This window comes from Sander vitreus, chromosome 8 (genome assembly GCF_031162955.1).
Source record: "Sander vitreus isolate 19-12246 chromosome 8, sanVit1, whole genome shotgun sequence".
In the NCBI taxonomy this organism is placed as follows: domain Eukaryota; kingdom Metazoa; phylum Chordata; class Actinopteri; order Perciformes; family Percidae; genus Sander; species Sander vitreus.
Window position 1 is genome coordinate 19460745 of NC_135862.1, and position 21441 is coordinate 19482185.

The 21441-nt window shown below is 39.2% G+C and overlaps 1 protein-coding gene across 5 annotated transcripts; it reads left to right on the forward strand.

Moving 5' to 3' along the window:
- The first annotated feature begins 14 nt into the window (after positions 1 to 14).
- Positions 15 to 21407, forward strand: LOC144522360 (periphilin-1). 5 transcript variants are annotated; one of them, XM_078257375.1, is made up of 11 exons: positions 15 to 73; positions 2755 to 2815; positions 4189 to 4262; positions 5276 to 5491; positions 6190 to 6251; positions 8379 to 8441; positions 8999 to 9171; positions 12421 to 12497; positions 13340 to 13474; positions 20531 to 20695; positions 21198 to 21407. In XM_078257375.1, coding segments are annotated over exons 2-11 (1086 nt in total). In that variant the 5' UTR covers positions 15 to 73; positions 2755 to 2814; the 3' UTR covers positions 21318 to 21407. The 5 variants fall into 5 exon arrangements, with proteins under 5 accessions (XP_078113501.1, XP_078113502.1, XP_078113500.1 ...); XM_078257376.1 differs by lacking the exon at positions 15 to 73 and adding an exon at positions 80 to 240; XM_078257374.1 differs by lacking the exon at positions 15 to 73 and adding an exon at positions 1366 to 1554.
- Positions 21408 to 21441: the final 34 nt, after the last annotated feature.

Genomic DNA, 21441 nt, shown 5'->3' on the forward strand with positions numbered 1-21441 from the left:
TAATGTAATCACAACAGAGGCAGACATAACTACGATACATGATGAAAGGCGCTTTGTAAATTTTTACAACATGGTAAGAGGAAGGTGTACGCGCGCTTTAATGAGGAATTGGGAAGTGGAAACGTATACTTAACTGTTTATAAATCTGCGCTTCAATACATTGACATATTAGGGATTTGTGGGCTGTTTTTGTTTGTTTGAAGAGTTAATATAGTTTTACTTGCGTACTACAATTTCGAGGTAGGTGTGGCTACTTTACCTGTGTTTGTATTTCCATTTTTAAGATAAAGTTAACCTCATTGGTTCCACACATGGAAACTGAACAGTCACAGCAGCAAAAAGAACAATAACATGCATATGTGACCTTAAAAACGAATAACACTATCTTAATTATGACAATCTCCGATGTGAAGCTTGAAAAACAAAAAATAAAACCGTGCATAAAGCAGAAGATTAAATTAAATTAGATTAAATTAAAGAAGTCTGTTGATTCACAAATAATCGCACAAAATGTGAGGAAATAATGTTGCAGTCAATAACTAAAAACAAAAAATGTATTTAAATGATAATGGTGTACATCTTTACTTTATACCTCTACTCCTTATTTATTTATTTGTCAGCCACTTGTAGATACATTTAACAGTTAAGACGTTATATAGCGAACCTAAGATGACTTTAGAAACTACACTATATTGCAGCGAGCTGCGTGGAAGTAGCCTTAAAGCCAACGATATAGAACTCTGTAGACGTTCATTCAGAAAGCATGTACACGCGATACACAAAGGTCATCTACCCCAGTGTTTCAGTCATGGTAACCCAACAAATGTAACTAAACATGAACACATTATCAAGACTTAAACCTAGGTAACGTAAATGCATAACAAAAACACTAACAGAACATAATTTTCCCACTTAAACTAAACACTTAAACAACACTAATACCCTAGTCCCATGATGCTTTGCACTGCCATGCAGAACAGTTAACACAACGGCATCCTGCCGGCCGTTACAATATTGTTATTGATCAAATTTCCCTACTCAGTATATGCATTTAGTCAGACTTAGCTCCACAATGGCAAGCTACAGCATTAAAACAGTGCATACAATACAACATGAATTATATAATACTACCAATGTAAAAATCTAACACTGAAAAGGGCAATTTTGCTTTCTAATGAGTACTTTTACTTTTGATACTTCAATTTCAATATTTTACCTGTAATTCAGTATTTTTACATTACGGTATTGGTGCTTCCACTGAAGTAAACGATCTTCCATTACAAGCCAACATGAGTCCATTTGGACATTCCCATCAGCCGCCTCTAGATGGTGGCAGCGCATTGGCTTCTGGAAGTAAGTTCAGCGAAGAAGAGCAGACAGGAAGCTGGTTGTACCTACTGTAGTGGTGGCTGTTTTGGTTTTCCTTGCACATGAACATGAACATGAAGAGGAACGTCTGACTGATGTGTAACTTGGATTTAAGTTAGTGTCCTTTAGCGTTACGATAATATGTAAGACTCACTCAGTGACCACGACTATTCAAATCATTTTTTGGTGAGTGAGTTGTTTACGACTTCTTCCTCTGTTGTGATGCTAATAATCTAGCTTTGCTAACAACAGTGCTAGTACCGTGGAGTTTTCTCATCCAGTCATAATAACATAGCTACATTTTAGCAAAACGCATTCACTCATTGCCATTTGACAGCAGTGTCTCTATTATGTCAAGTCCCATTGCTCTTATTCATGAGGACTGTTCACATTCCCCACCGGTCTTTAGATACTTGGATCATTTGGATATATTCAGTTAAAAGAAAGAGGAGTAGCAGTGCCCTCTGCAGAAGCCACCGTTTATGAAAAGAAAGCAGACTGTTAACTCTTAAGGATGGGTATGGTCGGCGACCCATTAGAAGTGTGTATATAAACTCATTATTTTAAATCAATCAATATTTAATAGAGTGGCTTAATTAAACATTTGCGTTGTTTTGCAATGCCGAAAAGTTATGGCAGACTGTGGCCGGGTTGGGTCAGTGGGTGGAGCAGGCGTACGTATACTTGGAGGAGGTTTATGCCTTGATGCAGAGGTCCAGGGTTCGAATCCGAACTGTGACGATTTCCTGCATGTCTTCTCTCGCTCTCTCTCTCACCTAACTGTCCTGTCGAATAAAGGCGGAAAAGCCCAAAAAATAATCTTAAAAAAAATAAGTTATGGCAGAGTTATTGGTGGGGAATCATATAATTAGAATGAGGTTTATTTCTATGGTTAGAAATGATGTTGAACTGAGGTCAGAGTGTGTGCGCGTTAGGGGTGTGAATCTTTACTGGTCTCACGATTCAATTACGATTGTCCTGCCAACGATTCGATCCGATTCGATATCACTATGCGTCACCTCCTTAATATTATTATTTATTGCTACACATGGTTTTCATCAACAAATTCAAGCAGTCAGATATATATGAACTCCACTTTTTATTGTATCCGCTCTTAAAAAAGACACAGACAAAAGGCAAAAACAAAAAAAGCAGCAACTACAAAATCAACAAGTAACATCGATAGGCAATAATTGATTATGGCCTGTCACTGCAGTTTTGTCCACGTCCGCATTGATACGAAGATTCATTTCAACACCCCTAGTGTGCATACGTGTGTTAGAAGGCTCCATTTTCTGTATGTTTTGGGTATATGTCCAAAATAGTCTGTGGTAAATATGCCTATGCTGAGTCAGATAAACAAGGCTTTACCCCTTTCCTTTATAGGTTCTTCATTCTCTACTGAGACATTGAGGATACCAGCCAGGAAACCAAAATCATTCCAACAGTAAGTTAAAACAACAGCATTGTGGATGTTATATAAGCATAGCAATGCAATTTGTAGTCTTTCACACAGACTTTAATCTCTAACTGGACGTTTTTGGCTGTACACCTTTTTTAAGCATGCTAAAATTTTGACTAACAGCATGCTTACATTTTTAACAACTTTTTCCAGCATGCTTACATTTTGACATGAAAACAAAACATTGTGGTGCTTTGCCCTTTGCACAATTTCCAATGTCTTAAAGTTGTAGTCTGTAAGATTTGAGTTAGGTTGGTTCTAGTGGCAGCTATGGCAGTAAGATGTAATGGCAGGCGCGCAACTGGGACTTCCACATTTCCTTTAAAAAATGAACAGTGTCGACTGAATGACGTCGGTAGATTTCAGCTCTCACCTGCATGATGCCTTCACACACCTGCTCGAGTCCACACAGGTAGCAGTTTAGTCTAAGATGAGCTAAGAGCTAATACATTCATAAAAATGTGAGCCGTGTGGGGACATGCGCAGCCGTGGAGATGATAGAGCTGGGAAGGCAGCAGCTAGCTTACGTGCCTAACACGGTTAACAGTGCTAACACCAGCCAGGGTAAAGTTAGTGCACTTATGTTCTAACCAATGTGACACAAACACCCTACTAGCCACTGAGGCAGCATGTGACATAAATGTCAGCTGATGAAGTGGAGGCCGAGGAAGAGCAGGCAGCAGGCACATCTTTCCCCTTATTCGCCTCATCCGGGGAGGAAAGGGCCGAACATCCCCTCAACCCGAGTGGGGCGCCTTAGCTACATTGCTAACATTATTGGCTGACACAATATGGCCAACGATGAACAGCTAAACCAACCTGAGCATCAAAAAAGTGCAGGGAAGAAAAACTTGAATCCATACAAAATTTACTCCCTTTATTGATAAAATAAGGGGGTTGTTGTTGGTGGTGCTGCCTTCTCCAGAACGTAATGTACGGGCCGGCCTGAGCCCGAAGTTCCCAATTTACAATGGGAGTACAATGGAACGCAGCATAACCAGCAACTGTCAAGCTCCACCTGGGCAGACTGGGAGAGACCAACCACTGCTGACTGATGTAAAAACTGTGACTGTAACTAACTGTGCACACACATTTCAATTTAGGGTGGGAAAGTCGCCACAGACACTCAGATCCTATTACTTGACAAAGCAGCAAATACAGGCACTTTCATCAGTGGGTCATATGCTCAATCACCATTGTTTTAACTCACTTTTTCATAGCTAGGAACCTAACAGACAATTAACTAGATTGAAATCAGGTGACCTGTTTTCACAATTGGCTTTTAGTCTGGAAAACATCATACAGTAGCTGTAATTTGAGCTCATAGTCTGACAAACACACTCCTTTTTTCATTGTAGTGGCATATCGACGTGGTCGAAAATCAATTAGAGAGGAATACGAAGAGCGCTTCTCAGCAATGGATTCAAGAGAGGTAAGGGAATATGTTAATTTGCATGGTCAAAATGTATTAGTTGGACTAATTAGTGGGAAAAAACTGGTTCGTTAACAATCTTTGGTATCATGACGCTGTTTCTTATGTTGCAGTCTTGTGATTAGCTTTTTATGACCATGGTATTTATAAAATTATTGAGTGTTCATTCACGTTTTATTTTTTTGTAAGTCACTCCTTAGATACTATGCAAACAACCCAGAGCGTTTTTTCTCCTATCCTACAATGTATCTGTGGTGTAGCCAGACCTTATTCCACAGCACTGTTGAGATAGGTCTGGCAATGCGACATAACGGCAAATTTATTTTCTGTAGCTGTTGACGTGAAGTAGCCATAAAATGTGAACGTTTTGTTTACCATCAAGTACGTTTCTTAATTTTCCCCCCGCGTTCCGACTCTCCCTCCATGTTTGCCAGCTAGCTGAAATTATGTTTGAATAGAGTTTCAATCTGATATGTTTAAATGACGCCGGGCAAGTGTACATTTAATATTTCATGGCTCTCTAATGATGAGACAATTTGTATCAGTCGTTAGAGAGCCTTGAAATATTATGTAGTATGTAGGCTACATACTTCTTGCCCCAGTGTTTTTCAAATGTGCATCCAGAAATGAGTTTATAATCAAATGCATTAAATATATCAACAGAACCAACTGTTTGAGATTGATAAAGGTTGCTGTTTATTTTTATACAATAATTAACATTTAAAGTAAGAGTAGAGTAGAGTATACAGTGCTGTTTGGGCTATATGCTGGGAATGGTCATTCACATTTTATTATGGGTCCTTGAAAATTCATGGAAAGGTTTTGAAATTTTACCTATGAGTATGTGTGGGAACGCTGATCATAACATACTTTTGGATGCAATGTCAATTGTCATCATAGGAATAGGTAATTGTATGATTTGAAATGGGGATACTTCCAAGCATTCTGTCTACAAATGTAATTTGTGTAAAGAGTAGCTATATTATGTCAAATTTAATATTGTGTTATTTCAGGTGAAGGTCCATCGAGTTGTCAATATTGTTGAAAAGAGGAGCCCCGTGCCTCGGCCACTTGTGGAATTTGACAGAAGTTTTAGTGATGACCAGTGGTATGGTGGTCCTCGAAATTACCCGGATGCAAGAGAATGTCCCAGCGAAGGCAGTTACCCACCCAGTGATCGCCAGTACTTTGATGGCAATTTTCGCAGAAATGCATCACCCCCACGAAATGTAAGACAAGCTTGGCATGCCTAATTTATAAACTAACATCTGTTTTGTGTTACAGGTTGGAAAACAAGTGTAAAAAGTTAGAGGACCATAGCCATAGTGAAGTGTTATTGTTTTTTTAATCATTTTTAGCTGATTTAAATAGAAACATTAAGAAATGGCATACCAATGTGTATGACTCCAATCGAAGTATGTCAGAAAGTTACCAACAGAATGGCAATTTGCATTACTTTAATTGGGTTCTTGTAGGCCTTTTTGTAGTTCCCAACAACATCATCAATCATCAATTTGCAGAATTTTCCAATTAAAAGTTCCCCATGGAGTTTTTCTTGTAAACAAAGTTATGTTGACATTCAGTATTACTCACCAAAATATAGTGTTTATCCTTTATCTGCATTTACATCGTCATAAAACACTTTGTACATTGTTTACATCCATGTCTACAAGGAAACTTCTTTGCTGTCTTTGCTGGCATTGCAGCATATATTTTGTGCACTTCCGCCACTTGTTGATCAGTGGAAGTGTAAAACCACTGGCAGGAATGTGTAGCACGTCACTCACGTGCTAAAATTTATTTGCATCCTTATGGACATACACAAGATAAACAAAAACAAGGATCCACTCATAGATAACACCTCCATAAGCTTCTACATCTCCACAGGGAACCTTTATGATTGTTGTAATTGTGATTTTGTTTTCAGGAGGGCCCGCACTCCCAACAGTCTTATGGTAGAGATGATTTGAGGCATCAGTTAGGTTCAAGGTAATTCATATTTATTCTTCTACTAATTGACTGTTTGTTTGTCACATCCTGGTTATGTCAGATTGTCAATTGCTTCACTGAATTAGTTGTGTAATGCATCATACTGTCCACAGGGTGGAGGCAGAGGTCTTTCTTTTAAAAGGTGAATATTATTAGTTTGATAGCTATTAAATGACTTTAAGTGTGACTTTCTTTTATGTAATATCATTGAGAAAATATGGGTCTTGAGTGTAGAATCATCTTTTTAAATTATTTACTCTTACAATCCACCTAACAGTAAATAATATAACGTATATTATTACAAAGTGTTGCTTTGGCAAATGCCTTGCTAGAAAAGTATAGCTTTGGAATGTATATTTAGGAAGCATAATTCAATTATCTGTGACCACACTGCTCTTGAGATAATCAGAAGAGCTTAACCCCACACAGAGCAGCTAAGTCCAGCAGCTATAACTCCTACATCAACAGACACTCTTCTCGCCACGGCCACTTCAACATACCAACAGTTTACGGGCCCAGGTTCCCCTTTCCAGGAGTCATACCAGGCTAGAGAGGGGGACAAAGGGCACTAGTGTCTACTCACTCAGCCAAACAACCCCACCCCCACCCCTTACCCCACCCTGAGAGGAAAAACAGCTGGACCACTCCCTCTTCAGTCCAACACCCACACACTTCTCAGATATTCTGAGCAGCGTATGTCTTGTGTCTCTTTTGGTCCTTTCTGCATTCAGTTTAAATTAAGATTACATTTATATGAGATATATTCAAGTTCGGAATTACCCTAAAATCTGTCTGTTTAATTTAATTTAATTTTTTTATTTTTTTTTACACAGAATAGGACTGAGTATTTGAACCTCCATCACTTACATTGGAAGCACATTATGAATAGATATTTTGATAGCCAGTATGAACGGGAGGAATTACAACAACCAAAATATGTGACTTTAAACGTGACTATTGTTTTAAGACAGACTTGAAGAACTGTCACAAACCTAAACCATTCTTTAGTGGCACCCATGTAATAATGCTCCATTGTTTCATCAGAACAGTATAATAGCAGTGTTTTTGGTTTAGGAAAAAAAGAAGCAAAAGGAATACAAATGCAAATATTATCATCAGGTGTTTGTTTTGTCTCTTGGGACCCACAGTTATTTTTAGGCTTCATGAATTGATTGTCAGTATGAAGAGTATACGTCATACAGTATATCTCTGCTTCTGCAATAAGGTATGGCCTTTTCAATATGTGTAATTTCTGAGTGAAGGTCTGTCTGATAATTGCTTAATTTACTCTCCAAAGAGTTTTTGGGTTTTCCAAAATAAAGAATAAAACTTGTTTTTCTTTATTCGTAGCCTTTTGATGTTAGTTTTGTACTGCATGGATGGCAATTCAGTGTTTGGCAGAATGCAGGCTGGGTCTTGGCTACTTCAAACAGACCATGAGTCGTAAAAGTTTGAAGCCTTGTTAGACCTGCTCTTTGTTTGAGATGTGGCTTGAGTTCAGGCAGAGGCCATGGCAACCAGGTGCCTTTGGCTCATGTATACCTCTGGACCTAAAGGTTGTTGTTTGGACACAAACTTTGAGCCTGAAAAACCATAAAAGATGTAGGTGAACTGAACACTGACTTCTCAGTTCTTGTGCTAGGCCTATCACACGTTAGACAAATGCATTTTACATTGCATGGTTGAATAACAAGTTTGGTGACATTGCTTTGTGACTTCAGCTCCATATTTAGGCTTAAGCATGGCTCTGCCTACAATTGCAGACAGATAGGAGTAAAGGAAGACCAAAATTGGTCCAGCTGTCTGCCAACATGTGCCAAAGTGGAAGATTGCCTCAATTCCACAAATTGATCAGTGCCCCACTGAGACTGAATTTAAGTCTTTGTGGTTTTGTCTTCTATTTATTCTGTTTCCATTACCCATCTTAAGGCGTTCACTGACACTTTTTCTTCTTAAACAAGTAATGATGAAAATTGATCATTTTGAATTCACACTTAACATACTCTTGATTTTTTTTTAATCATATTTTCCCTGGACCTTTCTTTACCAAACAGTTATTGCCAGGTTGCAGAGTAGCTTTGCCAGTGATTGATTTGTCTGAATCTGTATTTATTTTATGTTTTTAAGGAACAGTGGCAGAGGTAGTCCCTATTTCCGCAGCAGAGGTCGAGGGTCAGGCCCTCCTTTAAGGTCAGTGCCAGACAGAAAAGCCGAGTCACTGCCCCCGCATGGTTTTCTACTATAAATGTATCAAACTGCCAAGAAGGGAGCTTCCAATCAAAATTGACACAATTATTAAAGGGCATTGTATTATTATTATCATTATTATGATTGTATTAATTGACATTCAAACACACTATATCTCACTCAATGTGCACATTTAAAAAAAACAAAAAAAAAACATATTTATTAACAACCTGTCACTGCGAAAGGTCTTTTTTTCTTTTGAAAATCTCGCTCATTAGGAAAGACTAAAAAGTTATGAAAGGTAAGCTTTTTTTCAGGTGAAGCTCCCTCAGAAGAATTAATGCCAAACATCTCTGCAGATATTCAATAATTACATTTTAAGAAAGTAATATAAATTCCCACGGCCAAATTCCCTTATTTTAAGTACAGGACACTTATAAAAATTGTCTTCCTTCCTCAAGCTGCCATATCAACACACAAATGGATACATACATGTATAGACATTGTCATCTAAAGCACTCCGGACTCCAGAATTTGTTGATTGTTGCTTATTTTCGTAGAGAAGACCACGGTGACTACAGGAGCTCTCTATCTGTAGTAAAACGGGATCGCTCTCCCGGAAGAAGGGACGCCCAGCCACTTGTACCTGCCCGCTCTGGATCAAACACCAGCAACAGGAGCTTCTCCCCCGACAGGGAGAAAGGCTTCAGCTACCAGCAGACGCAGCAAAGGCGTAAGTATTAAGTACTCCGTGGGTCTCGTACAGCTAAAGTTTACAGATTTGAAAAAGCCTCAGTTACGATCTAACTTTCAAAAGGAATGAAAGGAAGTGCTACCAGACTAACAGGAAGAGTTGTAGCAATGCTTTATTAATCATGTATGGCACTGACCTATTTTATGGAAATACATTTATTTGTTGAGTCTATTAGCTTTCTCACGAAGCATGTTTGTGTCATACATGTATCCACACTTCTTATGAATATCAATAATGAAACTGTGGTATAATAGCAGCGGCAGAGAAAACACTCTCCTCCTCTGTCTTACACCTTTGTTTTTAAACTTTTTGCAAGAAACTAGCAGTGATGGACTTAGCTGTCTGACCTGCTGCCCGAGTGGATTGTATGACATCCAATAACACTGCACCATTCTGAACTACCTGGCACTCTGTGATTGGCCATAGCCTGCAAAACCTGAAGGAGCACATATAATGGGAGTGCAACAGTGGATTTGTGAATTTACCCACATCTAGTACAATGTTTGTCCCTGCAGCTGTTATACCCTCTGTAATGACAACAAAAGAGGCAATTTTCCCATTTCACAGGGGCATACATATAATTATAATGTCTAAAGGTATTAAGCCATTCCAGGTGAAGCATCTGTTTTCAGAGGTGGTGTGTAATGTGAAGGGTCAGGGTGTGCTGAAACACGTTAAGATGTTAATTACACTAACACCACACACTTTTTCGAGGCTGGGGAAAAGGATACCCTTGGTTTATTGGGGTGGTTTGTCTTTGGATTCAGAACCTGACCTTTTCTTCAGTGAGAAAGCCGTTCATGCACTGGCTTAACGATGCCTTCAAAATCACTTTGGGTCTGTCAATTTACATGCTTTCTTTTTTGACTTTTACAGGCTTTAGAACTTTAAGTTAATTTATTTCAAGTAGCGCTGTCAAACGATTCAAATATTTAATCACGATTAATCATATTAATGTCATAGTTAACTCGCAATTAATCGTCCCTAGATTTATTTTTGTCCAATTATTTTTTTCTCATTTTAATGCTCTTATCATCATGGAAAAGTGGATCGGCTGGACATGCTGCGATGATAGCTCAGTTCACAACGACAAAACACACAGATCACTTTGGTCTTGTCAATGGAACCATTTGGCAACTTTTTTAAAGTAAACTTTCTATTAAGAATCGTATTGGCATCCATTTCGGTGTCTCGCGCTAGCCATCCACTCAAAACGTAACGTTAGCCTACTACTCTTTGGCCGGCTCGCAAGCCCAAACAGAGTGTGCAGCGTGCCTGTTGTTTTGTTTCCGGTCTAGCTAGATCCGGTGTGGTGTTGTAGTTTTTCTAACGTTACTAGTTGTTGCAAGAGCATGTGAAAAAAAACTACAAAGTTTGCTATGCCAAAAAGAACGTTAATCTCGCGATAAAATAATTGATGCCATTAAAATGGGTTTGCATTAACGCCGTTAATAACGCGTTTAGCACTAATTTCAAGTCAAGTCTTGGCAATCTTGAGCTCATAAACATGTATGGATTTACATTTTACAAAAATCTAGTTTAAAGTGATCTGACATAAGCAATATTATTAGTCTTAGACAAAGCAGTGTGGACAGTAATTTCTTCAGGGCTTTGATTTTTAAGACACAAACATATTAATGCGTTGAAAGCTTAGCTCCATGTCGTGCCACTCTTTGAAGATGCAATAAAACTGTGAGAAAACAGTTGTACCTCCCAGCTCCAATGCCATCTGGGATAACAATTAGACCAGCACAGCAAAGTACACAGAAATAGAGTTTTAGTCATTGGGTATGTATGCTAAGCTTTGTCATGCACACAGAAGCTGTGTGCAATGTCTTTTTACAAAATCTTGGTCAATGATGAATATGGGTCCACCACCTGCAAGGCTTGGTGTAATGTTCTTGTGAACTGGCAGTAGCGGAGCAGTTCAAGGCCTTCGGGGCCTTGGTGGACTGAACTCCATTCACAAAAACTGTCTGTTACAATGTGAAATGTCACCTAGAGTGTGTTTCAAACTAGATACAGTCGGGCCTATGGAACCAAACACGTGGATGTGTGCTGGATCACACCTTTTCCCAAGACATTTAGAATCACCTCCCCCCACATATTTCCGACATCATAATTAGGGTGGCTATGTCCAACCATTTTTGTCTAAATGTGTCCACTGTTGAACAATTTGAACATCAAGCCCCTCTGCACTAGGATTGGGTTAAAATAATCAATTCTCCAATTTGTTTGAGTGATCTGATATCGATTAATAAAATCTAGGAATCGATCTTTTAATATATGCCTTTTCACCATGAATGTATAAGTAAAACATATGGGTTGCTTCTTGCTTGTATAATTTACAGTATTAGTTCTCTGGGATTCTGTTTTATAGCCAAGGAAAATTGGTATTATAACTGAAATTTCCCCCACCTAATTGATATTGAATCAAATCGGAAATGTAATCAAATCGGGACCTTGTGAATCATTGACGATACCCAGCCCTACTCTGTACCATGGCAGGCCTTTTTGCCCCTTCAAGTGTCGCTATTCGGAACAGCTATAACACTTTTGCCTTTACACATAATCAAACAAAATGTTGTATTAACTCATTTGTTTTATGTATGTCTGTATGGTCCAGACTACAGTATCTGAGTCTTTTTGGAGTCTTTGTGGGTCCCTGAGAGAGCACCACCTGGGGTCTGCATAGTCCCCGCTGAGACTTAAATTAAGATGGAGGTTTTACCTTGGCTCACTCTTAATCATTGTGGGAGATTCCTTCAGTAAAAACAAACAACATATTTGTTTTTTTCCAGACACATTGGAGCCAGTAGAGGACAATATTTCAATTTAGGCACAGCTGAACTCCACCACTATTGTGTGTGAGGATCCAACCAGGGAGTATTAAAAAAAACAGTGATATATATACTTTTCAGCTGCCTCATAAGGCCTTGGCTTCACGATTGTGCACAATGACAAGAGTAATTGTTTGATGTCTTACAGTAGAAAGTAATTATTCCCCTGTCACAGACCACCAGGATGCTCCCCTAGGGTTTATTTTAATACAGAGCAAAATAAGATAAAAGACTGCTGTGATCGCCCGCATGTATTCTTTAAATCATCCTCTTTTTATAGTTGTTTCCCCTTAGTCAGACCTTTTTATTTACAATAGTTATCTGAGGAGAATATCTGCATGTTTTCTTCCTGTTCTTCCCATTAATAGTAATGATACTTTCTCCATAGATAAGACCAGTGTGCTGATGAGCCACACTCCCAACAGCTCTGTGGAGGAGTCTCCTCACAGCTCTGGCTCTTCAAAGGTAAAAGCAGCATTTGATGGCAATTGCAACCTGCTCTTACAAGAAACATGTTGCAGTGGGTAAAAAAAAAAGAATAAAATGAAATATAGTAGCATCTACTGAATTTGTACCATTGCACCTAATGTAACAGCTTGAAGCAATCTCAATTATGTGAGCTGCGCAGAGGTGTGTATATATACTGCAATTACCTACAATTATAGTATCCTCTTTACATTTCATAAGCATAGCAACACCTTTGGTAGAACATATTTACTCCCCAGCAAGACAAATTGAATTTGTTGCATAATTCTTGTGGTCACACCACCACAGGTTTATGATATTGCCATAATCGTTGTTATTGCAATCAACATAGCTCATATATTAAACACTTTTCCAGTCTTAGAGTGTCTTTAAATCCATCAACTTTATTGCTGTGACAATGTAACTTTTACATATAACTGTAGAGTATATAGTTACGGTATATAAATGTGTAGGTAATGGGCCAAAAACAGGCAAAAACACCAGTATGATACTGTAAAGACTAAAATTACATAAAAAAGAATGGACATTTAGGTCAAGTTTCCTCAAACTGTAAGTATAACTGACTGATCTATTTGTGTCAGTGGGCCTTTACTTTGATCTTTTGGCTGTAAGGATCCTTTAATCAGAGAGATGTGCTGTATATGGTACCTCTTTTCTGTTTACTGTTGACATGCGGCATGCATAATGAGACATGTACCAAAACAAGAACTTAACACCCGTAAGAGAGCAGGGTTGTCTCTATTATTTGAAACACTTTGAAATCAGAACCAGCTTCTAAACCTGGTGACCTCAGTTCTAACCCTTGACCTTTGGCCCGGCAGGAAAAAAGTCCTGCATTTGTAGCGGAGACGGAGGAGGTGGTTGCTGCCAGCATGGAGCCAAAGCTGACACCAGAGGAAGACCTCAAGGCTCGCCGGTTGGAGGCCATTAAGGCTAAGGCTCTTGAAATTGAGAAGGTAGTAAGATTTTCTCCATAAAACAACCTAACTTCTGTGGATTCTCCATATTATAACTTGTCTCACACTGTACCGCTGGGACATTGTAACCCCAAAACTGAGGCTCTGAAGGGGTTCACCTTACTCTGTGGTTGCCCTATGTTACATGTGTGGCCTTTACCCTGATCTCAAGGTGCATCACGTATCCAGAAAACCCTTTTACACTGGCTTTACGTTTTGGCGGCGAGTCAAGGGGTTGTTGTAAAAATTGTACATGTATAAATGTGCCTTGGCATGCTACACTTAATAATCAACAAACTGAGAACTATTTTTTAGTGGCGAGAAGGCGGATAAGTCAGCAGAAAAGTCCTTAGCACCTCAGGTTGTGATGCCTTTTGTGGCCAGCTATTTGGAGTTGAACTTTTTTCCCTCCCCTTCATCGCTCTGCACTACAGTACCACTTATCTGTTCCCGTTAAAGCAGGGCAGGAATTGCCCTGCAGGATGCAGGCGGCCCACCCACAGTGTGGTACGTCTCTTGGCATTAGCACACACATGCTTACCCTGCCATTTCCAACTGCTTCTACAGACGTGGTGAGAGGCAGAAACCTCTACCATGTCTTTACTGTAACATCTGCCCCAGGCTCAGTTAAACACACACCGATCCATCACTGCTGTGTATTGCCAAACTGAGCAGATCAGGTAGTGGGCAGAGCTGGATCTCGTAACTCCTGATTTGAAGGAACGGCTCCAATCCACAGCAGTTAGTGTAAAACAAGTGTGTCACGTACACCAAAATGAAGTACTCCATCATTTTCTTGTCTTTCCTAAATGGGCTATTTGTCTGATCAGCAAGGTCTTAATACTGTGTAAACAGCCCTGTTAGCATGAGGCCGGATCATTCGGAAATTGATTCGTCACAACAGCATAACTAATTGTTTTTCAGCCAAGAGCTTGTTGTAATGCATACTTTCTGTGGGTGTTTCAGGGTTCTAAATGACATTAGAAAATCAAACAAATCCATTTGACATCCCTGCTTGGGACACTGCTTGTCATGGGATTTTAAAATATGAAATGATTTTGTTACAAGTGTAATGACCAGCATGCAGTTGTTTTGTAAACTTTGTGAAGCAACAAGATGAACAATGGAGCAATTTATCATATTTTTGGAACTGATGACAGAACAAATATGAGCATGTAAAATAACAACAAATAGAAAAGATATAGTCAAAACTTAGCTGCCTGGGAGTAATTTTCAGAGAAGTCCATTCATCATCCCAATCAGCGCAAATGAAACATATCCATTTCAACTATTAGCCCCTCCATCGAGAGGTCCGGTTTGCAACTTGAGTGATTAAAATGGCTCTTTTAATATCCCCTAATGTGTACCAGCTCTCAAGTCATTATCCCACTTCCCTTATTATGCAGGACCCCTGCCTGCATCAATGCTCATTTAAACAGAGCCTCACTAAATGTCCATGTGAGTGCCTTTTGTATAATCACACTCAAACCCCCAACCTCCACCCAGTACCCCAGCACACTCCTGTCATGTTCACAATTTGGACCTCCACAAACATCCGATTTGGGCAGAAGCCCACTTTTTAAGGCTTCTCCTTAGGGCCCCTAGTGTTGCTGTTTCTCTTGGGGCTCCAGCCCATCCTGTGTGGCCCCTTAGTATCAGGCTTAAAGATCAGCTCATGGCTCCCACACGGGCGGGCAGGCTCTCTCCAACCTTTTCTCACAACATACGGAGCATACTCAGGTCAAAAGCACCCTTCCTGTTTGTTCAAGTAACATGGGAGCAGTTTTTACAAAAATAGCAGGCTGATTAAAGTCACTCCGCGATTGTTCAGTGCTGTAATACATGTAGAGCTGGGCAATATATCGATATTATATCGATATGAGACTAGACATCGTCTTAGATTTTGGATATCGTAATATCGTAATATGACATAAGTGTTGTCTTTTCCTGGTTTTAAAGGCTGCATTACAGTAAAGTCATGTCATTTTCTGAACTTACCAGACTGTTGTAACTGTTCTATTATTTGCCTTTACCCACTTAGTCATTATATCCACATTACTGATGATTATTTATCAAAAATCTCATTGTGTAAATATTTTGTGAAAGCACCAATAGTCAACACTACAATATCGTTGCGGTATCGATATCGAGGTATTTGGTCAAAAATATCGTGATATTTGATTTTCTCCATATCGCCCAGCCCTAAATACATGTGGAGTATTGCTCTTCGTCTCACACACATCTACATGCGAAGTAATGCGCATATAAATGTATGCATATGATAGACCACAGTCTCCAGTACCAATAAGGGAAATTTCTTAATTTGAGTTCATAGTTCATTATAAGGCCACTTTTTCCAGCCCTTTCCTCAAGGCTTTCAAGTGTGTAAAACTGTGTATACAGGATATAATGAAGTGAAAATGTAATCACTGTCAACAAAGGTTGTAGCTTGGGAAAAGCTTAGGAAGGTTTTGTTTTGAAAGATGGCAAACATAATCAACCCTAAGTGATTAGAGGGGTACTGGTTTGTGGGACATACACCACATGTTAGTGTCTCATTTAGTCCATGTTTTTTCTCAGAACTTTAAACCTGGAACCAATCTTTGCCTCTCCTGAATAATGCTCACTTAGTGAAGATGTTTAACAAAGGAGAACTCTTCACTCAAGAGGCAGTGGTGTGGAAATCCACCTGTGTAATGTTAAATAAAGATCATATGAAAAGGTTAAAAAATAGCCTGGAAAGAGACTCATACAGCATGTAGACAGATGGAAACCTGTGTTGTTGATCGAAGGAAACCTGTGTTGTTGAATGAAGTTGACCCTGAGCTTAGCTGGCCACACGTGTCGTGAGTCTCTCACTTCCTTGCGGTCGGGGCTAAAGGCTATCATTATGTGGGGATGCGCGGATTCGCTTGACATGATCTGCAGACATTAAATCATCAGCATGAGTCCAAACATCTCCCACAGTCTGGGATATTTCTGTCGGAGTTTACTCGACGTGCCTTCCTCTGTTTGTGTACAATGCATGTTGTAATACAGTGATAATAACCTGTATTGCTATAATATTCATAGTCATAATAGTTATTTTACCCTATCATAACATTTGATACATGTTTCCCTGTAACAGGAGCAAACGTGGTTTGAATTGTATGTACTGTACCACAGAATGTGGGTTAGGGATGCGGGAATGAACAGATAGGTGTGCATCAGTTATGTGAACATGCTGTAGCTAGTTCAGCAGGGGAATTATCAAGGGAGAGAGAGAAATTCAATTTTTAAAAAGCCATGAAGGAGAATTGAAGTGAGCTAATCATTGTAATTAGCAGGTAGAGAAATGTAGACCCTTCATTTTCTCCCACCAAGTTTTGTGTGTGTTATTTTAAAATTTCACATAACCTTATTTAGCCTACTTTAGTCCTAGTCTGAATCACACAATTCACAATTAATTGAACACCTGGGATGTTTGTCTCCCTGGCAATATGTATGCTCAGTAGCCTCTCTTTTAGACTTTTGCTTTAGGGCCTTTCTTTTGCTTGAAAACACAGTGTGCGTTTCCCATGTGGCACATTGTTTCCATCCGTATTGTTCCAAACTGAATGTCATATTATTTTTGTTTCTTTGACCTTTTCTGTGTGTTCAAAGCACCACCTAGCCAAGCTCCCTGCCAGGTTTTAATGGAAAATCATCTTGATACACACTGACAAATTTCTTGAAATAATTGTATACTAACAGTCATACCTTGGGTTTTCTTTCTTTTCTCTCTCGGTTGTGACAGTCATATACTTCAGTAAATTATAGATTACAGAAGATTTTTTTTGCTTAAAACCGTCATGAAATTCTCATCAAGTACAGTTAAGTCATGTGACAGTGATATAATTTACAAAAGCTTTCGTGATCGCTATACATATTGATGGATACATGATCATGAGTTAGCGTAGATACACATTATGTAATGTGTATCTAGGCAAAGACACAGCAGTTGTGGTTCTAAATGTCCCCATAACTGACAGAACCCTGGAATATAGCCGTTTAACCGGTTAACCTCACATTCTGCTCAAGACTGGACTCTGATTTAAGTTGACAGGCAGCATTTTTCTTTTCAAAGTTAACAAAGCTGATGGCTTGTGTTTTATTGCATTTAACAGACAGTTAATGTTTAATGAGATACGGTCATCTACTTTTGTTCTGCAAAAGCCTACGTTCCTGAAATGGTTCTGCGGTCTGAACATGACACAAATATACAGTTCCTACAGGAAGCTGCAACCATTCAAATCATTACTTCAAAGAAGTAGGTCATATCTCCTGACACTTCAGTAGAATTGATGCAGAGTTTTCCATCTGATGAAGTGATAACCTACAGCTGATTAAAGAATACAAAGCATGGTCTCTAAAAATAGATATATAGGGGATGGTGTTTTGGGGCTTAAATATGTCCTCTGTGACCACATATACAGGTGCTGGTCATATAATTAGAATATCATGAAAAAGTTGATTTATGTCAGTAATTCCATTCAAAAAGTGAAATTTGTATATTATATTCATTCATCACACACAGAGTGATATATTTCAAATGTTGAATGTTGTTGATGTTCTTTTAATTGTGATGATTATAACTGACAACTAATGAAAACCCCAAATTCAGTATCTCCGAAAATTGGAATATTACTTAAGACCAATACAAAAAAAGGATTTTTAGAAATGTTGGCCAACTGAAAAGTATGAACATGAAAAGTATGAGCATGTACAACACTCAATACTTAGTTGGGGCTCCTTTTGCCTGAATTACTGCAGCAATGCGGCGTGGCATGGAGTCGATCAGTCTGTGGCACTGCTCAGGTGTTATGAGAGCCCAGGTTGCTCTGATAGTGGTCTTCAGCGCTTCTGCATTGTTGGGTCTGGCGCATCGCATCATCCTCACTTCCCTTCACAATACCCCATCGATTTTCTATAGGGTTAAGGTCAGGCGAGTTTGCTGGCCAATTAATAACAGGGATACCATGGTCCTTAAACCAGGCACTGGTAGCTTTGGCACTGTGTGCAGGTGCCAAGTCCTGTTGGAAAATGAAATCTGCATCTCCATAAAGTTGGTCAGCAGCAGGAAGCATGAAGTGCTCTAAAACTTCCTGGTAGACGGCTGTGTTGACCCTGGACCTCAGAAAACACAGTGGACCAACACCAGCAGATGACATGGCACCCCAAACCATCACTGACTGTGGAAACTTTACACTGGACTTCAAGCAACGTGGATTCTGTGCCTCTCCTCTCTTCCTCCAGACTCTGGGACCTTGATTTGACCCAAAGGAAATGCAAAATTTACTTTCATCAGAGAACATAACTTTGGACCACTCAGCAGCAGTCCAGTCCTTTTTGTCTTTAGCCTAGGCGAGACGCTTCTGACGCTGTGTCTTGTTCAGGAGTGGCTTGACACAAGGAATGCGACAGCTGAAACCCATGTCTCGCTTACGTCTGTGCGTGGTGGTTCTTGAAGCACTGACTCCAGCTGCAGTCCACTCTTTGTGAATCTCCCCCACATTTTTGATTGGGTTTTGTTTCACAATCCTCTCCAGGGTGCGGTTATCCCTATTGCTTGTACACTTTTTTCTACCACATCTTTTCCTTCCCTTCGCCTCTCTATTAATGTGCTTGGACACAGAGCTCTGTGAACAGCCAGCCTCTTTAGCAATGACCTTTTGTGTCTTGCCCTCCTTGGGCAAGGTGTCAATGGTCGTCTTTTGGACAGCTGTCAAATCAGCAGTCTTCCCCCTGATTGTGTAGCCTACAGAACTAGACTGAGAGACCATTTAAAGGCCTTTGCAAGTGTTTTGAGTTAATTAGATGATTAGAGTGTGGCACCAGGTGTCTTCAATATTGAACCTTTTCACAATATTCTAATTTTCTGAGATACTGAATTTGGGGTTTTCATTAGTTGTCAGTTATTACTGAAATAAATCAACTTTTTCATGATATTCTAATTATATGACCAGCATCTTTATTAGCCTGTTTTTGTAAGTAGACGTGTATATAACTTAATAAACTTAATACTGGAAATGTTATTGAATTTCTTACTTGTAGTGGCCAAGAGAGTGGCTGTTTAAAGATATGAGAAGCCTTCTGTCTGCCCCAGTGACTCTAATTTGAGGGGAGAGGTGATCTGGGCTGCATTAACTCATCCTTGGAGGACCCCGATGTCCCAGACTGCTCTTTGGCAGGCTGGTGTAGCCCTAAACATCTAGGGTGGCTTCAGTGCAGGGCCTCACATTTAGCCTTTTTTCTCCAGGTGATAAAGATGTTGTGACCTTGCACCTGGGACTCTAATAAAGGATTTAACAGCCATTTTGGGTCAGCAGTAAAATCTGAGAGGGATGTGAGAGCTTGTTACAATGTAGTGTGAAAGAATGCTACGGCACATTAACATACTCTGACACCTCATGTCCTTTTTGTTATGGGTGGACATGCACTTAAATAGGCTCACATGCACACATTCACACAGCTGTTTCACGGAAAACACCAATTTACCAGAACTGGGTTCATTAAGTTCACAGCTTGGCGTTGATACAAAAGCTGGTCTGTAGTATTCAAAGAGCTGTCAGATAGAGATGCTTACGTATTTGTGAGGTCAGTTGAAATTTCCTTTTGTATAATATTAAATCTGTATGCAATAAGTATTCTATGTGCATAACATACCAACATAATGAGGTGCTTAGTGTTGTACCTTGGCCAAAGACTCAGAATACCAGAGCCACTTTACGATTTGATGTTCAGCCTTTGAAGTAAAGGCACAGTAATAGTTAAAGGCACTATCTTGGTTCCAGCCTAAAACTCAAGGCAACCACACCACCAAGATGAAAAACACTCTCAGGTTGAGTTTTAAAGCTTCAAGTAAATTCAATATATGAATAACCCTTTAATTTATATTGACCTGGAAACATTCAGAGTGACTCAAGAACAGACCAGTTTATGACGGTCCTACAAAAAGGTGGACTACAACTATACACTATATACTTCATTGTATCATTATGAATATTGACATTCTTGGCGTGATTGTTTTATGTTCAGCATTACAGGCAGGACTGTGAGACATTCCGCACAGTGGTGAAGATGTTGGTGACCAAAGAACCCAGTTTGGACAATCTTCTCCAGGCTCCACTGGATGAGAACCTGCTGGAGATCAAACAGCGCTGCCTAGATTCCCTCAGGCACTTTGTGAAGGAGCTGGACGAGGTATTAGAGCAGCCGGACACCTCGGCATAAGCCACAGGTCATAAAACAATAAAATGAGTTTTTTGCGTGTTTTAATTTTGTTCTTTAATCTAATAATAGTAACTGATTAATTTTAATATTCATATGTATTATTAAGTAAAGACAGGATATCTGGCGGTGGCACTTTTCCATTTGTTGAAACATAATAGGATTTAAGACTCAATGCTCGATTAAATAATTGTTCCAATGGATACAGTGAAATACCTATAGTATTATAAGTAAAATCAAAGGGCACAAGACACAGTGTCTAACCTCAGCAGTGTTTTTACCATGACCAATGTCAAATTATTACGTTCAGTCCCTTACTGATGATAGATTTTAAATGGATATAAATGAAATATTTGCTTAGTCTTATTGTTTAATTATTCTGTAAGAACAAAATGGCATAGTCAAATAATTAAACTTTCCTATCACAACCAAGTCTTTAGTGATATTAATTATGTATAATGTATTGTGTTTCCAGCATCTGTATTTCTTGCAGATGAGGCTGCGAGAGCAACTGATGCTAACTGTAACAAGTATTCTCGAGCCAGTATCGAAGGGTCCAACTCTATATGCTTTTAAATATAGAAGTAGGTCATGATTTTTTTTGTCTTCTTTGGAGTTGTAATCAAACAGCTTATTATATTTTAGATTTTTGGTTAAACTTTTGTAAATAAAAGCTTGGATTATGTGATGTCTCCTCTCGCTTCTTATATCTATTATGT